The sequence below is a fragment of the Macrosteles quadrilineatus genome, unplaced genomic scaffold (assembly GCF_028750875.1).
Source record: "Macrosteles quadrilineatus isolate MER2022 unplaced genomic scaffold, UCM_ALF_1.0 Scaffold_5__1_contigs__length_97177068, whole genome shotgun sequence".
Classification (NCBI taxonomy): domain Eukaryota; kingdom Metazoa; phylum Arthropoda; class Insecta; order Hemiptera; family Cicadellidae; genus Macrosteles; species Macrosteles quadrilineatus.
The window spans coordinates 57,466,035-57,487,726 of record NW_026542598.1 but is presented as its reverse complement, the minus strand read 5'-3'; the positions used below and the strand labels follow the sequence as shown (position 1 = coordinate 57,487,726).

The 21,692-nt window shown below is 35.5% G+C and overlaps 2 protein-coding genes across 5 annotated transcripts in view; one reads left to right on the top strand and one right to left on the bottom strand.

Annotated features, from left to right (window-relative positions):
- The first annotated feature begins 473 nt into the window (after nt 1–473).
- Nucleotides 474–13,711, top strand: LOC128994489 (E3 ubiquitin-protein ligase Hakai-like). Of its 4 annotated transcripts, none has more exons than XM_054419077.1 (8): nt 474–696; nt 3,062–3,209; nt 4,752–4,848; nt 9,372–9,559; nt 9,971–10,159; nt 10,467–10,604; nt 12,495–12,659; nt 13,291–13,711. In XM_054419077.1, exons 2-8 carry the CDS (start codon nt 3,072–3,074, stop codon nt 13,606–13,608), a joined length of 1,233 nt encoding a protein of 410 aa, XP_054275052.1. In that variant the 5' UTR covers nt 474–696; nt 3,062–3,071; the 3' UTR covers nt 13,609–13,711. The 4 variants fall into 4 exon arrangements, with proteins under 4 accessions (XP_054275052.1, XP_054275053.1, XP_054275051.1 ...); XM_054419078.1 differs by lacking the exon at nt 474–696 and adding an exon at nt 743–816 and having other exon boundaries at nt 10,467–10,598; XM_054419076.1 differs by lacking the exon at nt 474–696 and adding an exon at nt 752–816.
- A 2,359-nt stretch (nt 13,712–16,070) lies between these two features.
- The window catches only part of LOC128994491 (beta-ureidopropionase-like), a 53,383-nt gene continuing 47,761 nt past the window's right edge, over nt 16,071–21,692 (bottom strand). Inside the window, exons 9-10 of the mRNA XM_054419080.1 lie at nt 20,330–20,416; nt 16,071–19,093 (exon numbers count right to left, since the gene is read on the bottom strand). Coding sequence (XP_054275055.1) covers nt 19,013–19,093; nt 20,330–20,416 — 168 coding nt within the window. The 3' untranslated portion in view covers nt 16,071–19,012. The remainder of the gene's footprint in view (nt 19,094–20,329; nt 20,417–21,692) is intronic.

Sequence of the window (21,692 nt, the reverse complement as noted above, 5' to 3'; positions counted from 1 at the left end):
CGTCATCCAACCAACAACAACATCCATCCATCCAGTCCATCAGTCCATCCCATCCGCCATTCGCATCTTCTATCAAAATGATTAATAAAATTATTAAAAACACGTATTGTTGAAGAACGGAATACTGGTTTTGATGTCATGTTCTAAGCATATTGTTACTTAAAGCCTGTGTCACACTTGGCTACTTACTAGCAGCTACCTAGTAGCAGCTACTGAAATAGCAGCTACTTTTCCTGTCACACTTATTTTTGTAGCGTCTATTCACTAGCTGCTACTACTAGTTTAGCTCAAGAGAGGTTATGTCCCAAAGACACAAATTTTTTTTATACAGGTTCAAAAAATTAATCACATCTCCCCCACCCCACTTCGGATCACTCATGATTACTTCAGAAATTATTCAAAATGAACGAGAATAAACAAATCAGGCAGACAGCACGTGGTGCAAGTAGCCGCTAGTCCGCTATTGAAGCTGTCACACTGGGCGACAGTCGCTACTTGATAGCTGCTAGTTGGTCACGTGACTCACTAGCGCAGTTTAGTAGCACGGAAAGTTGGACATGTTCAACTTTCCATGCTAGTAAAATTTCACTAGCGCGCTACTCTTAGTAGCTGCTACTGCCTATGTCACATTGGCTACTTAGTAGCTGCTATTTCGCTAGCTGCTAGTAAAGTAGCGTAGTGTGACACAGGCTTAAGGTAAATATGTTCTTCTTTTAACATGCGAAAGTCAATATAAGATTATTATAAAGTTTACCAAGCCCTGTTTGTAGGTTAAGGAAGGCGAACAAAACAAGATAATCCTACTAACTTGATCCGGTAAATGAATTTTTATGTAACTTAGGACTACTTAAAAAAATAATACTAAGATTTAAATGTTTTAAACCATTAATTAAACTAACGAAGATCCATACATTTTTATATTTAGGCTTAAGGTGCTGTTTCTTAACTAGGCTATGCTAATATCGATTGAAACTATCGAATTGAAAATATTGATTAATAATCGATATTTTTAAATATATCTATTATAAAATTTAACTATCATAACCTAGAACCTAACCAACCAAACTTGCTGATGGTGAAAAAAATTGCATTAAAGTTTACTAGGCCTAATCAAATCGATAGTTTCAATCGATATTAGCATAGCCCAGTTAAGAAACTGTACCCGGCTTAAGTAAGTTAGGCCTATCCATCCTAACTCAACATTGCAGTAAAGTAGGCCTAACATAACCTAACCCTAGTTGGGTATCGCACGTAAATTTGACGTAGGGCGAGTTATTTTTGCGTCCCCCTCCCTGCACCCACTCAACCGACTACCCTCCTTCCAGCAGTGCTCTCAGTAGTCATTTGCCTAGTGATGGCAGGCCTTGGTTGGGTTGTACTACTTGTGTTTCTTTAAGTTCCTTTCTAGTCGGTTTCTTGGAACGCATACGTCAAACTTACGTGTCAATACCTTTTGTGTACCTATAGTAAAGTGGCCGGCTTGTGTACAGTAAAACAGCCGGCAGTACGGTACGTCAAATTTACGTATTAATACCCTTAGCGTCACACTGTATGACGATACCTTACAATGCAATTCCTATGTATGTTAAATTTACGTATTGATACCCTTAGCGTCATGATGTATTAGGCCTAATACCTTTCTAGGGTTAAAAGTTACTTAGTTTTCTTAGTTGGGACCTAAGTTAATCATCTTGAAACGAATTGCCTGTTACATGGATGCTGCAAATATAATTCCTGCTCATCAATTTGGATTTCGGCCAAAATATTCGCCCATACATCAAATTAGTTAGTTACTTAGTATCTCAGGATAGGCTATTGGCATTATTTTTACAATAGTTTCTTTTGTATTGTGAGCTAGGTATGTAAGTATTAGCATATAGTAAATAATACTCCCTTAGGTAGGTATTAGGCGTACAATACCTCAGGTCCTATTCCTACACTAAGCAAAGTAGGGGAAGGCGACAGGCCCTCCAAGACAGTTAGGCGAATATTTGGCGTAGGCCTTAACTAGGCTATAAGTGAACTTGAGTGAATTTCTTATAAAATATGGCTAAAATATGTATTGTAAGGGCCAGTTTTTTTTTTATATTTTATGAAATAAAAACTAATTATTAATTTGATAACATTTAAAAGTGTTTCTACATTTATTTCCTCTACTTTAAAATCAGTGGTCCAAGGTACAACATATGTAGGTCCGAGGTACAACATAGGTATTGTACTTGGTCCTAATGTTATAATTTTTAAATAATTGAATTTTAGCGGGGTTTTTATGGGGTAAAAATTGGTTTTTCCCATTTTTGACCCAAAAATCATAATCTTTTTTAGCAAACAAATAATTTAGTAGCCTATATTGAAGCGTAACTATGCGCCTTATGGCTACGGAGAAAATTCCAAAAAACTTTTAATTTAAAATTCCCATGTTATGTATAGATAGGGAATGAATGTAATATTTTTAAAGGAGACTTTTTAGTGTAAATTCATTAAGACGGTAGGAGTGGCTAGGCGCCTGGCGGGAGGAAGGGGTAGAGGGAGTTTGTGGAGCCGGCCACTGGGGCCCGAGCTGGCTGTTCTGCTGTTGTATAGTACATACGCACCTATAGTATTTAAATATAAACTACCTTAGAATCTAGAATTAATACATTTTAAATTATTTAACTTTGTTTTTTGTAAAATATTTATATTATTTTTTTATCTTCAATTTATGATCTGCTGTAAAGTGATCTTCAATAGGGAAAAAAATTTTAAAAAAATGTGATCAGAGTTGCACCAGCCCCACCCTTGTGGGGGCCATGAAGTTAGCTTAGTCATAGAATTAATACGATTGAAAATACCAATTAGATTTAAGCTAAATAATATTGGTAATATGATGGAAGTCTAATATTAAAGTTTGACATACATTTGTAATAGTGTTTCCCGTTTTGTGCAATGTAAGTTTGTTCCCATATGAATTCACTGGTGTACTCAATTGAAAATAGCCAAGTGTACAGATTTAGTTTTAAGGGTGGTCTATAACTATTACAGGCTAAGTTATACAAAGAAATGATGTAAAATGTATTTTCAGGATCAAGGAGATGGAAAAAGGAGATACAGTAAAGACCATCAGAGGTAGAGGTCGAGGCAGAGGTCGAGGTGCAAGAGGCCGAGGCGTCAGAGGAGGCAGGGGAAGTCGAGGACGGGGGAAGAAAAATGTCAAGACCGTCAGTGAAATGGTAAGTCAATCCCTTAAAGCAGAACACCAGTTGACAGTATGACAATGTCGTTGAATGAAGAAGAGGCATGTAACGAAAATTGGACCAGTGTAAAATAAGCTGCAGCACAAACACAATTTGTGATTGCAAGTCTACAAAAAGAGTGTGGGATCGAAAATTGACGATTGTTTCATCGTCTGCGGGAGATATTCATGATGATGCCACAAACACAGAAGACAATGATATCCACGTGACCGCGGAATATGTTTACAATCACAGCAAGACATTTACAGGTTTTCAGCTAACACATGGAACGTTAACGATTCCGGAAGTTCAATTTTTTCACCAATTCAACTACAAAGTAAAAAAGTCTGGATGGCATACTTTCAAGTAGCCTACTACCTGATATTTTTAATTTAGTATTTTTTGCTGACCACTAAAGTAATGCGAGTTTATTTACAATGGTTTTTAATGACGTAAGATGAGAAAATTGTGAATAAAATGTTTTATAAATAGCACCAATACTTGTGTCTGATCAAATGTTTTTAGCCTACATAATTCGTTTTATTACATATTTTAGACAGTATTTTATAATATTTTTATTAATTAAAACCAATATCTGTTGGAAAGCTTAAATATGCACCGGTATGCTTTATATTGTTGACCTCCTAAACAAATTAATCACCACATGTCTAAAATCTTCTGTAAAATTTTAGCTGTTTGTCGGATTTATAAGGTATGTAAACCTATTGAAAGCTTGCACTTAACTACATTATGCCACTAATGCATGGCCACGGCACGATAACCGTCCGGTTCAGTCACTGCAAGATGGTAGGTTTTCTGCCGTCGCCCACCCGTGTAGTGTGAAAGCTCTCATGCTCTACTTTACACTACTAACAAAAAATTACCCCTATAGTTTTTTGCGTAGGGCTAAAACCGTAGTGTGAAAGGAGCGTAAGGGCACAGACTTCAATTAAAGGACTGCATTTAATCACATTTCAAATATTGAAGATGCATCAGCTGTTTTATCATATGTTTTTATTTATAGTTTGTTTGTTTACTTTTTCCCTGAGTTAGTCCTAATATTTTTCCTCTCTTTATTCTGTATACAGGGTGAGTTTTAATTGTCCCCCCCCCCCCCCCAACTGGTTTGTGGCATTGTAAACAGGGTAAAAATCTAGTTCAAAATAATGGGTCACAACCCCACCTTTACATTTGAAAAAAATATTTTGCATCCAATATGGCGGATCCAAGATGGCGGCCGGAAATGACCACCTTGTCAAAATGAAGTACTTACTACCCAACAATGTTTGGAAGTGGTCTGGGATTGATATTAAAAAAATGTAGAAAAAAGTTGGTGGGGGGCAGTTAAAACTCACCCTGTATGTTTAAATATTTTTTTTTATTTTGCTACACAGTTTAATGCAATGCAGAAGAGATCATGGTTATTAAAATAAGCAATAAGTACGATTAGCTAAGTATTCTTGCCCCGTTGCATAGCAAGGGCAAATCAACTAGAGTTCATTTTAAAGATTTTTTTCTTTACATTTTGTTATCTCTTAGCACGTGGAGGTGGAGGATGGGGAGAACATTGCTCCCCAGGAAATAGAGAACAAAGAGGTCCAAGATGAGTCCCAAGTTCAAGTAGGACCCAAAGAGAGTAAGTAGTGGCCAAACTCAACAATCAGTAATATTCCTTACAGACTTTACTCAAGTTTAATTAGGCCTAAACAAAATAATATCCTAATGAAAATATTTAATTTTAGGTAAGATTTTCAAGGGCAGTAGATTAAGATACCTTTTAGTTTTATGTTCATGTTCATTCTTAAGATGTAATTTTTCCCCGATTTTACTTAATCTATAGGACTGTTTTGGATAATATTTATATTTAGTTTTCTATTAGCCTATTCTCCAGACAGGGAATAAGCTATTACTGTTATTAAGTAAATTTTTCCTGGGTCCAGGTACATAAGACTACGGTAAGAGCTTATTTCCAATATTGGAAATTTGCTAAAAATAACGCAATTTTCATTAAGTTTTGTACAAATGAGTAAACCCTCCTATTTATTGTTAAAAGAGTTTATGTAAATTGAAAAATGCATGATTCAACTATGGGAACATGCTTCTATGGGGTGATATTAAATTTTTCCCATTCTTCAAGCTCAAAATATAAAATTTCTCAAGTTATTTCTAATTAATTTCCTAGAACCTTAAACCAAATAACTTTGTACGTTGTATGATTAATTGCTAAAAATATAATTAAATAAAACTCTAAATAAAAAATTTCTATGCCACTCTTATAGAAAAAAATAAAGCTGTTTTATTTTGATTTTTCATGGATTTTTTTTAATTTGGCAAATTTATTCATCCTGTGCTATTAAAATGTTACTAAAAGCAAAGACCCCCTTATAACCTTCCTTGAAGTACTACTAAGTAAGTTATCAAACTTAATGTTATATAAACAGGAAATAAATCTGATCTGTATTAAGAAAATATCTCAGTGAAAATGTTCAAGAGTCTGGATCGTCAGTTTATAGTGTTAACAAGTTAAATATATGATAAATTTTTTATAATACCAATAGGTAATTGGTAGTTGGGGACAGTGTGCTAAGTGCCAAGTTGTGAATGGTGTCTGATTTACACCTGTAAGTGTTCTGTACATAATTGCTAGGTAAGCCTAGACTAAACCATCAACATTTGTGTAATAGTGAATATTGACAAGTGTTTGTTTGTTATTACCAAATGCCAGGTAGTTTGTGATGTATCACACTTTTATAATTATTATTTTTGCTTTATTCTTTATGAATGTTCAAATTGTTTCTGATTGTGCGTCAAGAGGCAAATTCAAAATGTCATGCGTATGTTTGCTATAATAATACAGTACACTCCTGATTAACCGAGGTTGTTTGGAAAGACTACCTCGGTTACTGAGAATCTCGGATTACACAGAGGTAGCATAGATTTTGAGGTTAGGAGTTACGGTACCACATTTGGAAGTCAAATACTTTTTAAATATATGATTTAACAATAGGCTACATAGCGAATGAAAAATGTTCAAAAGGATTTTTAATGCAGACCTTTTTTTAATAGCTAGGTAGATTTACTAAAGAAAAATAACACAAATATACTTATCATTTCTTCAATCGTCTTGAAAAACTTTCAATACAGTATGCTTATTATTAAAATCATGTTAAACTTATGTACAGTGCAGTATTTAAAATGAAACATAAATGTGAATCTGTATAGTTTAAACAGTATTTTAAACCTACATATTATGAGTTTGAACTAGGGGTCTGCGGTGCACCGAAAAAGTAGGTAGGCTATGGGAGTGAATTTGTTCCTAGCCGAGTAAAAATATTTTTTTTTGGAGTAAGAGTTTCATTTGATTAAAAACCTGTAAGTAAAAAGGTCAAATACCCATTTATTAAAGTCAATAAATTGTTTGAATAATATAAATTGTTATCAACACTCAGCTAGGATTAGATAATATGTCACACAGGAAAAACACAGTACCCAACCCCAGCATTAACTCAGTAAAGGGCTTGACATAATGTATATATTGAAGTTGTATCATACTAATATTATATCATAATATTTATTATAACAATAAAAACTTGTTACGTCACAGAGAAAGTCCTTAGTAAGCCCAAAGTATTCTTGGAAGTTTATCTAAACGAATCAGTAGTTTTGTAACAGATTCATATAAGGTAAATAAATGAAAGCTGTGTATGTGTTCTAAGAACAGGGGATATGAGTCAGAATATCAGTTAAGTTTCAGTTGTCCCGCTGTGCGCATACATCCAGCATCAGTTGCAGAAAACACAGGTTAACATAACATTATTGTTTGTAGTTATACACTTTCAAACGTACTCTATAACGATTAGGATAAGAAACCTATCTGGCTTTTTATTGTTGAAGTAAACAGATAAGGCTAGGTAATTCCAGAGATAAGATTGTCACTTTGTTCTGCTTCTTGGATGCAATAAAATATTTGTCATCCATATAGCAGTCTGCCACTGAAATATAAAACAAAAGCATACTTGGATAAAGTATTGTTTTTTGGGATTATTTGTAGGTTGTTTGATGGCACAAAAATGTAGACTAGTGATTACAGTTAAAGTGTTTGTTTTAGTCTAAGGGAATTACTAATGGAAAACAATCAAGTTTTGTTGAAAAGTTTGAGGAAAGAAGGATTCAGGTTTAGACAAGCTCACGTCAAACAGTCGTGATCATGATAACCTTTTAACCAAAATAACAGTAAATCCTATATATGGTTTTTAGACAAACTTGTTAAATGAAATTTTAGTTTTTAAGTATTTTAGTAAAATATTATAAATAAGTTCATTGTTCTTTAATGTTAGTTGATGGTTAGGTTATCATGATATGAGCTATTTTTTTCTATAAGAAGCTTCTTTGACGCCGTTCTTAATAAGTTTGGAAATTATTTTCTTAATTGAAGAGCTTTTCTTTAATAATTAGAAATTTATAATTAGATTAGTTACATACATTGAGCAAGTTCTTTGCAATTTAAATGTATATCTTAATAAGGGGTTTTAAGATTTTTAGGTTGATTTCAAGTCTAAAGTTACAGATAACTGAAATAAGTTTCGAAAGTAAATTGAAATGAAAACCGAAATCATATTACCGAATTACTATCCTATTATTTTGAAATGCACAGTAGTGCATATGTAGAGAGAATCTTCCTGATGTAGAGAAAGATTTAGATTTTTTTTTGTAGAGGAAGATTTAGCAATAATTGATATCTATTTTAACAAATTTGCTACTAACTTTGACAAGCTTATTTTCATCCATGATCTTGATTATGGTCAGCTAGCTCAGTTTGAACAAATTGTAAATTCTTCAAACTTTCTTCATAGGCTAATTAACCTATCAAGAAAAAAATTATCCTCGCCACTTGAGCATATTATCAGCTGTCATCGGAACGTCACTTGATAAAAGAAAGTATTGTCTCATAGAGTGGGGTGTAAGATTGTCAATTTAATTTCCTCGACCACATAATTTGTGGTAACTTAAGCATCTGCATAGTTTTCTTGTTTAGCAGACATAACATCAAAATCTAATACATTGTACCCTAGATTGCTGTTTGCTGGTTTGAAATTTTTCAGGGCCAAAAGGTTTTGTTGGGTTTGTTTGTTTGAGGTTATTGCCGAAGCAATCTTGACACCTAGAAGCATCGGTCCACATTAAATTGTATACACTAAAATAATAAGTTAATTAGTTGGTTTTACCGAATGATGAAAAAACCAATATACATACATAATATACATATACATATTTTCAGCGTAATACACAGTCTTAGGTCGCAAAACTCATTATGGGACTGTGGTCCCATTATTGGACTGCTGAATTTTATTGGACTGCTTAAAACATTTTAGTCAGTAAGGTTTTTAATTTTCATGGTATCTCCAGGTGTTTTTTTTTTTGAAGTTTTGATTTTTAATGGGGATTTTCCCACAAAAAGCCATAAAATAACAGAAAAATTAGATCTTCTCAAAAATGACCCAAACGTTTTTAATAAAAACTGAGTAGGCCTATGTTATAGTCCTTTAGATTCTGAACAAATCCAGTTTCCGTAAAAAATTATGGTTCAAAAGTTATTGTAACTTATGTTATTTTCCCATTAAAAAATCCCACACCTTACCTTACCTCCTTGGCCATTCAAACCTAAGTTGGATTTTGGCCTTGCCAACAAGATGCCTCCAGTGTTTTCTGTGTGTTGCTTGGTCAATTGATGTCCCCATGCGCTGAAGGTCTTTCCGCACCTGGTCTCCCCATCGTAGTTTGGGTCTTCCTAGTGGTTGGAAGAATAAAAAATCCCATAAAATTACAAAAAAATTAGATTTTGGAAAAAAACCTGGTTTTGATTAAAATTAATGTGTTATGGTCCTTATAATTCTAAAAAAATAATGCAACACCCATTACTGTAACAATTACGGTTCTAAAGTTATTGCAACTTTTGTGATTTTTTCTACAAAATTATCATAGTTACTCCCACCGCTTACCCATGATAAAGGTTGTTGACAAGCTTATGGGAGAAAGTATGTGTTAGATTGCTGATACCGTTTATTTTTTACCATAATGTGTGCTCACAGGTATCCAAGTATTTTGGCTTTGTGTATCTATGCAGACATAGTATTTTATATTAATTAATTATGTGTTTAGTCGATCTGGAGGCAGACATATCCCAGTTGGAGGCTCCAACGTTCACCACGCTGAACCGAGGACCTCCAGAGCCGATGTTGAGACTCAACTGGGACCATCGTGTCAACCTGGTGGCCGAGAAGGTGCTCAATCCCATGATCCACTGTTGTGACAAGTGCCAGAAACCTATTCTCATATATGGACGGATGGTACAGCACTATACTACAGTATAATATTATTCTTGTTAATTATCTTTTTATCACCCAGCATACAGTAGACTCCCACTTATTCGGACTCCTCCGGACCGAGGCCAGTCCGGATAACGGTTTTTCCGAGTCAACCTACGTCCCCAAAAAACTTATAAAAACAGACTGTTTAATGCATACTGTATACAGTATTTGACTTAAATCTAGGAGAGCATTGTATTTAGACGTGATCACTGGTCTCAAATCGTTCTCATGAGAACAGTCGTTTCGGTACCACCCACTTAATTGAATTTAAGACTAAAAGTGTTTGAACTAAACAATAAAAAATAAAAAAAGCTGTTTAACTGTTTTTATCATTTTGTACAAATATCTTGGGTCGGTTATAATTTAATGTTTTGAATAATGTTGTTTCAGATCCCATGCAAGCATGTGTTCTGCCTAGCGTGTGGCAAGAAGGAAGACAAAGTGTGTCCGCGTTGCCATGACAAAGTGACTAGAGTAGAACAGACGGGTCTAGGGACTGTGTTCATGTGTACTCACGGAGGCACACGCTACAACAGTGAGGGCTGTCGCAGGACTTACTTGTCCCAGAGAGACTTGCAGGTAACACACTAATCTGGTTACCTATTTAAATGGATTATTGCAGATGTTTTACATTACAATTAGTAAAATCAAGTTTAAGGACACAATTCTATAATTGAAAAAAATAATCCTATAGCAATGTGTAACTATATTTTTAACAGATGCAAGATTGCACAAAAATTATCTTTATAAAATGTACCAACCGGCCGTTCCTTCAATTTTTTTCTCCAAACGACAGCAGAAGTAATTTTGTAAAACATCAGTAGGCAACTGAGATACTGTATATATATTTACCAGAATAACTCCCAATTTTACCACTGTGTTCCAGGCTCATATCAACCACAGACACATGGTGTCCCATGGTGGAGGGGAACTGCCTGAACCTTCTCCCGCCAAGATACCAACCATGGGAGGATCTGTGCCCAGGCTCAAGTCTTCTCAATCAGCCGGGGACCCTAGGGTACAGGTAACCTCTTTATCACTACTGGTCATTAAGTTTTTAGTCCGTCCATAAAATGATATGGACAATTACAATCATTCATCATTCATTTTCTGTGCTCATGGTTACTAATGAGATTCCAAAAATTTGTGAATTTAAAATCTGTTATTCTTATGAAGAATAAGGAACCTGTTGTAGTTTTCTTGCTTATGAACATAACTAGCTGTACCCGCGGGCTTTGCCCCGTTTAACTTCATACGTGAGCTCGTTCGCATGGCTCAATCACGTCCTGGTTGAAGTTCGTTCGCTACGCTCACTCACCTTTAGGTTGCAGCTCGTTCGCTGCGCTCACACGTCCTGGTTGAAGTTCGTTCGCTACGCTCACTCACCTTTACGGTTGGAGCTCGTTCGCTGCGCTCACTTGCCTTCAGGTTAGCTCGTTCGTTACGCTAACTCGCCTCCGAGTTGAAGTTCGTTCGCTACGCTCACTCACCTTTTGGTTTCAAATTAGCTGTTGTCAAATATTTGAAAAAATAATAGTGCTGCACTCTGTTGGTAAACCTTGTAATTTTAATGCTATTGAACATCATAGAACAGAACCAACTTATTTAATTGAAACAGCTGTTATGATTCATTAATTCCATTTAAATATTAGTACTCATTAGGTTAACATGGGAAACTCCAGAGCCACTGGGGCGGAGCCCGAGAGTCCAATCAGAATAAAAACCACTTAGTTTTCCTATTTAATGCCTAAAGAATCAGTGTACCAAATTTCAGCCTCCTAGGTAAGTGGGAAGTGGGAGAATTATTGATGAGTGAGTGAGTGAGTCAGTCAGTCAGTCAGTCAGTCAGTCAGTCAGTGAGGGCTTTGCCTTTTATATATATAGATGCTGATCAAATTTTTAATACATTTATTTCATACTAATCTAAATATTAAAATAAATAAAAAATACTTATCAACCCTCCCTGTTGCAGCAAACATAAGTACTCTTTAAATTAATGCTATTTCGGTAAACGATTTATCGATGATCTTACAAGCGTTGATAACAGGCAAGTGTTTCGACGAAGTTACTTCGAAGACGGCGTACGAACGAATAATCCTGTCTGAGTAAAATCCTTCATTGCTGCCCGCTCGAGGCTTACGCGCTCAAGCGGCGAACTTACGTACTACTAGACATCAGCTGATCGAATATTCAACTGTTGAACAGGTCTAGTTTCGTCTGTCGTCTATCAATAAACAAACACCGGTTTGGGGTTATGTCGTCGTCAGCGTTAAATACTCGTAAAATCGGTCGGTTTAACTTTATTTGGGGAAATGTAGTGCTAATATGAATAAATATATCGGGTGAGTGTGTGTATGTACTACACTGTGATTAAAAATAGGCCTACGTTCTTTGGCCCACAGCCCAAGCTATGGCCAACACATAGGCCTATGAGTAGGCTATTGTGGATGAAAACTGGTAAGTTATGGTGTTTGTTGATTAGCAGTACGTTTTTTACCCCCCTTAAAATTTGGTACCGGTACCTTACAGTCTTTTTTGGATAAGGAAACATCATCACCATCATCTTCCTCAATCACAGCAAAATCAGAAACCGGTCGTGTGGACAATATCATTGTCTTCTTAGATCATATGTGAAGAATCAAAATGTTACCTATCGGTGGTATCAAGAATCAATACATCCCTCTTTTCGTTACCTTTGTGTATACTTTTCATTTCATCAAAGATTGAATACCAAGCAGCAGCTTTGAATCTTCAGTTTATTAAGCTATGTAGAAAAGATTCCAACTTAAGCATTTGAAAATTGGGATTTAAGGATGAAAATATTCAACAATTAATATAGCCTAATAAAGTAGGTGGATAAAATTATAATTTCCGTATGACCTTGTATTGTATTGAGCCCAATTTCTGTTGACAGTCTACGCCAGCTGTAATTGAACCACATCACCGCAGAGGTTCGTCTCCTCCCCCTCCACCTCCTTTCGGGAGCCACTCTCACAGACCTCCCATGATCCATCCTCCTTACCAGAGTGGCGGAGGACAGTCTTCCATGAGGACTAACTTGATCACAGTGCAGATACAGGTGTGTCATGTAATTCTGTGAAAGAACTGTATTATTTATATGCAAAGTAGGAGTAATCAAAAGGCGCTGTCAATATGTGCAGTCTTCTCATAAAAAATAGGTGATTGTAGATAGGCCTACTGCAATATTTCTGTACTTACATTTTAACTACTAGATGCCAGAAAAATTGTCATAGTGAAAATTGCTACTTTTTATTTCTACTACTAATTGCTTTTTCTCTGTGGTTGTGTGAAACAAAACAACATAACATTTGTCGATGTTGTAGTTATCATAATTAGCACTCGGTGGTTGTATTATAGATTTTCTAAAGTTAAAGTGCACATTAGTTAAATTTGTAGTGCCAACAACTTCCTGGTATGTTCATTCTTTGTATGAGCATCTTGGAAATATCTTGGAAATCTATTCTTAGATAAAATGCATACCTATTTATTTTGTGACTTTAATTGCTTCAATTGGTAGATGTAGCCTTTCTTCAGTGTATTCTAACATTTCTAATTATGTTTTAATATGTCCTTTTTTCCGTGTTACAATTTGTTATAGGTTTACTTATCTTAAATTTATTTTACAGAACATTTCAAACATTTTTTTAAAATTTTACTGTAGTAATCATTTTTTAATGATTTTTTTTTAGGACTCTGGGATGGATGTCGCCCCGACCACCTTCCACCAGCCACACAGCTACTCTCACGCCCCTCCACAGTACGCTCCCCCATATGGAGTGCCCCCGCCTGTTGCCATCCCTCCTCCCCAAGCCCCCCCATTCTACCCCACTCCCCCCGCCAGCTATGCTCCACCCCCAGGCCCTCCTCAGCCTCCCCAGTATGCCTCAGGGCCTCCTGCGCCCCGCCCCCCGCACTACCAAGACCCCATGGCCCCACAACAATACAATGCTCCACCTCCACAGTGGCAACACCCCCCGCCGAACAATGGCCAGCAGTTTTATCGATAATTGTCTTTTTGTCTCTTTTTTAACTGCTTTTAAATGAAAGTGAATCAACAGCTAATCAAATATGTTAGATCATGACTAATAAAATTAGAATATAACTACTGTATTTTGATATTTTATGCAACCAATTCATCTGATTGTTACAAGAAGTGATTGTTGGGAAAGCTTATGCAGCTTTGTTGTCATGTTAAAACTAGGATATTTTGTGGATGATTGCAAGAGTAGTAAAATTGTTATCTCTAAGTCAGTCTTTTAGATAAATTAACCTTAGCAGCGCTGTTATTCATTACAATGTGAATGCACTTTTGTAAACTTTTTGCTGAGAGGTTGTGTAGAGTTTATTTCTTCAAAATTAAAAAAAACTTTTGCAAAACTTATGTAAGCTAACCTGACCTAAGTTCTGAGTGGACCGATTGGGTCAAAAATAGAAATTAAACTTTTCTTATGGAGATTTAACATGGGGCTAATTCTATATACAGGTTCGTGTAGACAATATCATTGTCTTCTTAGATCGAATGTGAAGAATCAAAATGTTACCTATCGGTGGTATCAAGAATCAATACATCCCTCTTTTTTTTACCTTTGTGTTTATCCTAAAGCTATTTTCTAGTTGGAGTGTTTTTAAAAGATCGCCGGGATTTTAACCCTCCGAGTGTCCCTTGTTTTGGCCTTAATGTCTGCCTATTTTTTGCTCATTTGCAAGGTTTTATTAAAACGGATCTGAGAAGCTTGAAAACAATGTTAATTATACTGTTCTATATACCATTTTGTTTGGAAAATCATGGGCTTCAATATTATACATAGAACATAAGGAACATTTGTTACCAAAAAAAATTTTAGGTAAAAAAAAAATATTTTGGAAAATTAAAAAAAAAAAAAAGTTTGCGCTCAACGAAATTGTATAAATTATAGGCCTATAAATATTTGAAAATAGCCACTTTGTTCTAAATTTTATGAGGATTACAAATATATAATAATATAAGCAAGTAGATTTATGGGCAAATAAATAAGTTATGGGCAAAAAACAGATTTCAGTACATAGCGTTTAGCTAAGAATGCATAGCCTAGACATAGCTAGGAATCTGGCTGATAATTTACATCAATATCACTACCTACTTCTTCAGGATCATCAACCAGCCCTTCAAAATCACTTTAATCTTCTTATAATGCACCACGTATATCACTACTTTTGATTTTTAACACTAAAACAATGATAAACGTAATAAAACACATCAGTCATCGGTCCGAGGTTATCTAAGCTGTTTACAAATACGCATGTCAGCTGTCTACTACAATATTTTCGGAACTAAAATGAATAGCGCTTAGAGACAGACCTCCGGAGAAAGCTCTGAATCTGTCAAATAAAACGATACCTAACTCGATCCAGTTCAATCTGATTTTGTCAGTCATAGAGCCTTCGCCGTAAACAGTGTTTGTGAGTTGCTGCAGCGACACAAAACACTACACAAAGTGTGTTATGTGTCGCTGCAGCGACAAATAACACTCGGAGGGTTAAATGATAATTGCTTGGATACTTTTCAAGGGAACTAAACGTTTTGTCAAATTGAAGCTAAAATAACTAAGTTTTGTTTCCCGTGTAGCAAGGTAGGAAATTTTGACCTTGGCATGCTCAAAACAGGTGTGCGGGCCACTATTGTTACTCATACCCTTGACGCCAGTCGTCAGTACGACATTTACGGCGCGCAGAAGTCACAGATTGTAATCTGTGGTTCACAGAGTTTATATCCATTGCTAAGTTAAACTAAATTTAAATCTACTTGTAGATAAAGAAACTTGAAGCTGGTTTAATGAGATTCGTGGCACCTTAGTGTTTTGAAAAGAGGCACCTGGCCAATATAACTAGCCAGTCACTAAAAAAGACTGAACATTGAAATTAATATGTTTGGCCTACTGACTAGAAAGAAGCCTTAACAAATTAAATGTGCAGTAGCTAACCTTGAGAGCACAAAAGCTGATACATGATGTAGAACTGCAGAGCGGGCCTCAGTGTAATACAAATTACAATAGCATAATTTTTGTTTCTCTGTAGCTATGACACTGTCATAATAGTTTACTAACCTCGCAGATGTTTTGTAACATCTGGCAAAGTTGTGGCCATCTCCCCAGAATTACCTGATTTCTGACTCAAAAAGCTTACTTTAAATAACAAATTAAAATTCCAAACTTTCAAGACTATAACCTGTAAAATGTCTTTCAGACTTAATTCCATTTGTTGTATTGATTGCATTGGAGCAGCCAAATGGTAGGTGCCAAAATATGGGGTTTAATTCTGGAATCCAGCGGATCAAATATTTTCATGAAATTTGGTTCTGAGACATCACCAATAGTTATTATTTAAATGTTTTAAAACTTGAAGGAATATTTATATATTTCAAAATACCAAAAGAAGTAACTAGGTGTAATAAACAACAGCATTTTTAATAATATAGTTCTCTTTAATAGTTTTGGATATGATATAGTTAATTAAAATATATTATATCATAAAAATATATTTTTCAGCTATAATCTAATTCAAATAGCCTTTCCCTTACAATTAGTACCCAACATTCATATCCTAAGTTAGACTAAACAACTTCACAAAATATTTTTACCCATACCATTGCATTTTTTGGTATGACAATAATAATACATTTATTGGCTCAAAACTTGCATATTTGTGCAACACAAGGACAGATCCTATGTCACTTTCTCACCACTCTGAAGTAGTTCTTTATTAACATTCCTCTAAGCTTTAACTTAAATTTTAGTAACATTATCAAAATGCACAATCCTTGCAATGATCATCTTATGGCTTATACAATTACAACATGCAATGAAGTTTGCCAATGTACAGGGACTATCCAGAAAGTAGATTACGTTTTTGTCTGTATCCGCAAGGGGCGGGGCTAGCGCGGCCATCTTGGTGTCAGTTCGTTACGCAGCTCATTCGGCATCTAGTCGTGCTAGTGAGAGGTTTCTGCTGTACTTATTTGAGTTACTGTGACAGTTTAAAATGTATGTGTTAATTGAAAATGCCGTGAACTGTGAAGTTGATTTTTGACTGCAAACCAATAGAAATCTATCGGCAACTTTTTTATTTTTTATTTTATTTATTTTTTGTTTTAAAGAGGTTGGCGGCCTCTTTTAACCTTGCATTTGCCCGTCCACATAGACTAAGCGCCCGTGCGTGGATCGTTTACAGCAAAGCAAGGAGTGAGCCGGTACAGTACAAAGGTGAACTGTACTGATAAAATGTTATCGGCAGTGACCAGGATCCGAACCCACGACATCGCTGCCTTGGGCCCGAAGTCCGTGACGCTACCGACTGAGCCACCGACTCACTTAACAACAAACAACACAAGTTCACAAGTTAAACTTTGTGAAGTTTATGGGGGAAACATTATTACGGAAGGTGGAGTGTGTCAGTGAGTCATACAATTTTAAAATGCTCGAACTAACGTTCACGAGGAAGAGCGATGTGGAAGACCCAAGCATTGTGACTGCTGAACTGTCGAAAAAGTCTATGCCAAAGTCCACAAAATTCACAATAACGGAACTCTCTATGGGTTTTCCACAAATTTCACTAGGTTTGTTGCACGAGATGATAACTGAAAAGCTTGGTTACCACAAGTTTTGTGCAAGATGGGTACCGCAAATCTTGACAGAGTCACAAAAATCAGTAATTGGCTGCAGCACTAACATTTCTGGATGCTTACGATAAAGAAGGTGACTCACTACTCGATCGCATCATTACTGGGGACAAAACATGGGTCAAACATGTGATCTGCAAGACAAAACCGCAGTCAATGCAGTAGGGGCGCACAAATTTCCCCCCCCCAACCCAAGAAATTAATGCAAACAAAAATAATGTCGGCAAGGAAGGTGATGGCAACTGCTTTTTGGGATAGGGAAGGTGTAAATTTTGTGGACGAGGCACTACAATAAACTTGCAAAGGAAATGCCAATCTCTGCAAAACCTTAAAGAGCGATACAAAACAAGCACAGGGGAAAGTTAAGCTCAAAAGATCCTGTTGATTCATGACAACGAATGTCACTCGCGAAGTTCTTGAATCTTTTAAGTGGGAGTTGTTTCCTCATCCGCCGTGCAGTCCCGATCTGGCACCGAGCGACTTTCACTTATTCCCAGCAGTGAAGAAGTGGCTGGCTATGCAGCGTTTTGATAACGAAGCACAGCTACAAGAAGAGGTAACCAAGTGGTTGGAGACGCAGACGGCCAAATTCTACGACGAAGGAATTTCTAAGCTCCTTCGACATTACGACAAGTGCCTTAATATAAAAGGTGATTATGTTGAAAAGTAGTATTAAGTGTGGCTTTCATTTGTGAATAGTAATATATTTTTCTAAGACTTTGTTTATCCTTAATTCCAAAACGTAACCTATTTTCTTGATAGCCCTCGTATGTAGGCTTTTAAATGCTAGTTAGAATGTAGGCATTGATTTGTACTATTTACAAATAGGATTGTTACATGTTTATTTACACTTGTTGACTAGTTAATTTGTACAACCTAAACATTGTATCACATGTTTTAAATTAAACATAACCGTCCAAGAACAAACCGTGCAACTATGGTTCTTTCACAAAAGGCGGTTTTAGGGAAAGAAATCTATCCCCTCCTTGTCTTGTTCCAACCATTGAAACATAGCTCAACAGCAGAGATTTGACAAAATGTCAATCTGCAACATACATTATGCAGACAAAGTGGTGGAGGACCTTCCCCACAAACCGTCTAAATTTTGTGAACGAACTATAGTAAAAGAATATGATGAAACATACAATTTTTAAATATTTTCAGCCAAAAGCTATCGTGAAGTGGAAAATGTGTAAAATCAACATTAATACATTAAGGAAAAATATGTTTTCAGTACAAAACCCTCCTGTGGTTAGAAGGAGTGGTTTCAAATGCCAACAAACAGTTATCACAGTAATTTACACCTTTGGACCATTTAAAGGACTTGATACTGAGTAGTTCTAATTGTGCTTTAATACTTTATTCTAAAATGGCGACCATACAAATTTGTTAAAGATACAATAGTAAACTAAACCACATCTAGACGGTTCATCTTTAGATGAATGATATTGTTATAGGTAGTACCATTAGTACATTTTGATTTGATCATCCTAATCATATTAGGTTTGTAGATCTACCTTTCACAACAGAAAACATACTACTACAACCCAGAATGCCAACCGCATTGTAAAAAGCATAAAGTACTTCGAGAGAGCTTTGCCTGTCAGTTTGTAGGCAGCGCCACCAGCGTTGCTATGCACATTCTGGGTTATAGTAGTATGTTTTCTGTGCTTTCACCCATCTACTTTATAACTGTTATTTATTTGTTAGACATTGATTATAACAAACCTTTGTAAATAGCCACACCTTTACGATATTCACTCTATGATCTGAGGTTTGTAGTCAGGGGTTGCTGCTTTTGCCAGTTCTTCAGCATACATGTCCAGTCGCATTGTCATCTGGGGACAGCATATTCAGTCATCTCATAATACAAAAAAAATCATATGCAAATCATAAATGTTTGCTGTAGTACATGGACAATAAAGTCTGAGTTTAGTTTGTAGGGTTTAAAAAATATCTTTAGATAAACAATCATTCGCAATCATTATTTGAGGACAAGAATATCATAAAATAATTGTGACTACCTGTGGACCAGTCCTACAAAAGGGGATTAGGTAGTCATTAAAACTGTACTGGTTAACATACTAAACAAGCATTTTTTAAGAGCTACAGACAAAAACATTATTATACACATATTACACTGAAACAAAACTTAAAATCTCAGTGTCAGCTAGAATTAATAAAATGTTTAGTTAAATTTACAAAAGCCTTAATTCAAAAATTAAAATTATGGCTTTGACATTCCGCTCCTCTCAAAATTATCTTTACTTCAACAGAAGCATGTTGCAAAACTGCAGGGCCAGTGAGAGCCGTCACGGACCCCTGGGCTGAGCATTCCCGGGCCCCCCAACCTTCCTGATTTATTGTCCAGCTACTCCATCCCGTTTTTTATACAAATAACAATGCACATCTAGTTGATCTTGAGAGCAACATAACATAACAATACTTGATAGTTTGATTAATTCTCGTGCTCAGAGTTGCAACTTTATTCAAGTCAAGAATTTAATTAAACAATTAAGTCAAAAATTATTTAGTGAACTGGAAAACCATACTAATTCAATTGTTTTTACTTTAGCAGATTACATGTACGTAGAGTACAGAAAAGATTTTACATTTGACCATCTAGCCGGCCCTGCAAAACTGACTCGTGGTTGATTCAGAATTTTAGGGCAAAAAACTCCTTTACGTATTGATATACAAGATGAAGATAATAACTAATGTAAAAACAATTAAGGTATTAAGCAACATCTTTTCAGCTAACCATAACTTTTAGATCTTGATGCTACACTAAAAACCCAAACTGTTAACATACTGTAAGTCAATCATCTTTTTTATTATCAAATTGGTGCTTCAATTATGGTCCACATAGTCTCAAAAACCTATGGAAAGATGTGCTGTATAATACAAAAACAGTGTGATTGAATGAAAATCGTTGAAAAGACAGCCCTAATAATTTAATACAGATCATGATTTATCAAAGATTTCTTATCTACAACATTCAGCAATGTTTACGTCCCTAGCAGACTTGCAGATAAGTTTATTATGAATAATGATACAATTCAAACTAAACTTACCCTGAAGCCCCAAGAATCCTTTACTTGTCTACACATATTTAGATCCAAATCTGCGAGGAGAAGTCCACTTGTTGTCCTACTCAAGGACTATAAACAAAGGAAGTGAGATTATATAGACTGCATAGAATAGTGAATATTGTAAATGTTAAGACTGATTTTAATTTATTTTTAAGCCTTATGACAAGCATAAAGCTGATGATTAAATTTGTGAGTCCATTATACCACAGTTCCTTCAATTTCATGGTCGGCCCATCTATTAAGAAAATATATGAGATAACATTTTGGACAAATTGATACTTTGAGCTTTAGCAGAAAAAGGATTTGTAGTCAAACACCCAAAATATTACCGTATTGTTGAATATTTTTAGTTATAAACAAGTCAAATAGTTTACAAGCCAGGTATAGAATAGTATAGGCACATTAAAATATATAGATTAAGTCACTCCAATTCACAAATTCTTTCAATGACAATACAGAAACATACAAAATAAATTCACTATTCAGACACAAACTGACAGTGGCGTATCCAGCTTAGGAGCGCCCTGGATCAGAAATTGCTTAACCCCCCCTTCTCCCAAACATCAAAATATATTTAGTAGCCGACCCATTTGAATCATTCACACTGTATTCTCCTCAAATCCCACTTAATAGTACACACAGCTAGTACCATGTAGTTTGTGCGCCTTTGTTTTGGGTATAAGATGAAGTAAAGAATAGAGTGCGTGTTTACATTTTCAGATTACTTATTTCTTTTCAAAATATAAGGTAAGGTATTTACAGGTTAACATGACTCCTTTGCACACTATGTTTGGAGTGATGATATGGTCATCTGTTAGTAGGTTTGTTTTATCCAGACATAGTTGTCACAGAGAGATTGAACCCTTGAAAATGCTGTTTACAACTGACCATTTGAAAAATCAGAGTCTGGCACATACAATCCTTCCTTTGATTGTTTCTATCCCTTTGCCTAATTTATAGTTATGCAAAGACAACTTTTATGGGAAATTGCTTCTTAATCATTTTGAAAGGACTAGGCCTACGTCATATTGCGTAGTTTGACGATAGTTTGAACGGAGTCAGTAAATTTTGCTGTGATAGTGCTGTTGCCCAAGTGAGCTAAAACCAATCTTATGCCATTAATTACGCCCTGCTTGCTATCCATGTTCTTACATGTTAAACATGATAAAGCGTTCCTTTTTAATATGAGTTTATTAACTGTCTCCAACAAATTATATGCCGGTATTATATAATAATATAATTGGCGGTATTTAGGCACTCTATGGTCGCCATCTTCAGACCGACTTTAAAGATACTGAGATACTAAGGCCTAAAAAGACTCCTTTTGATACAGATTATTTTACTT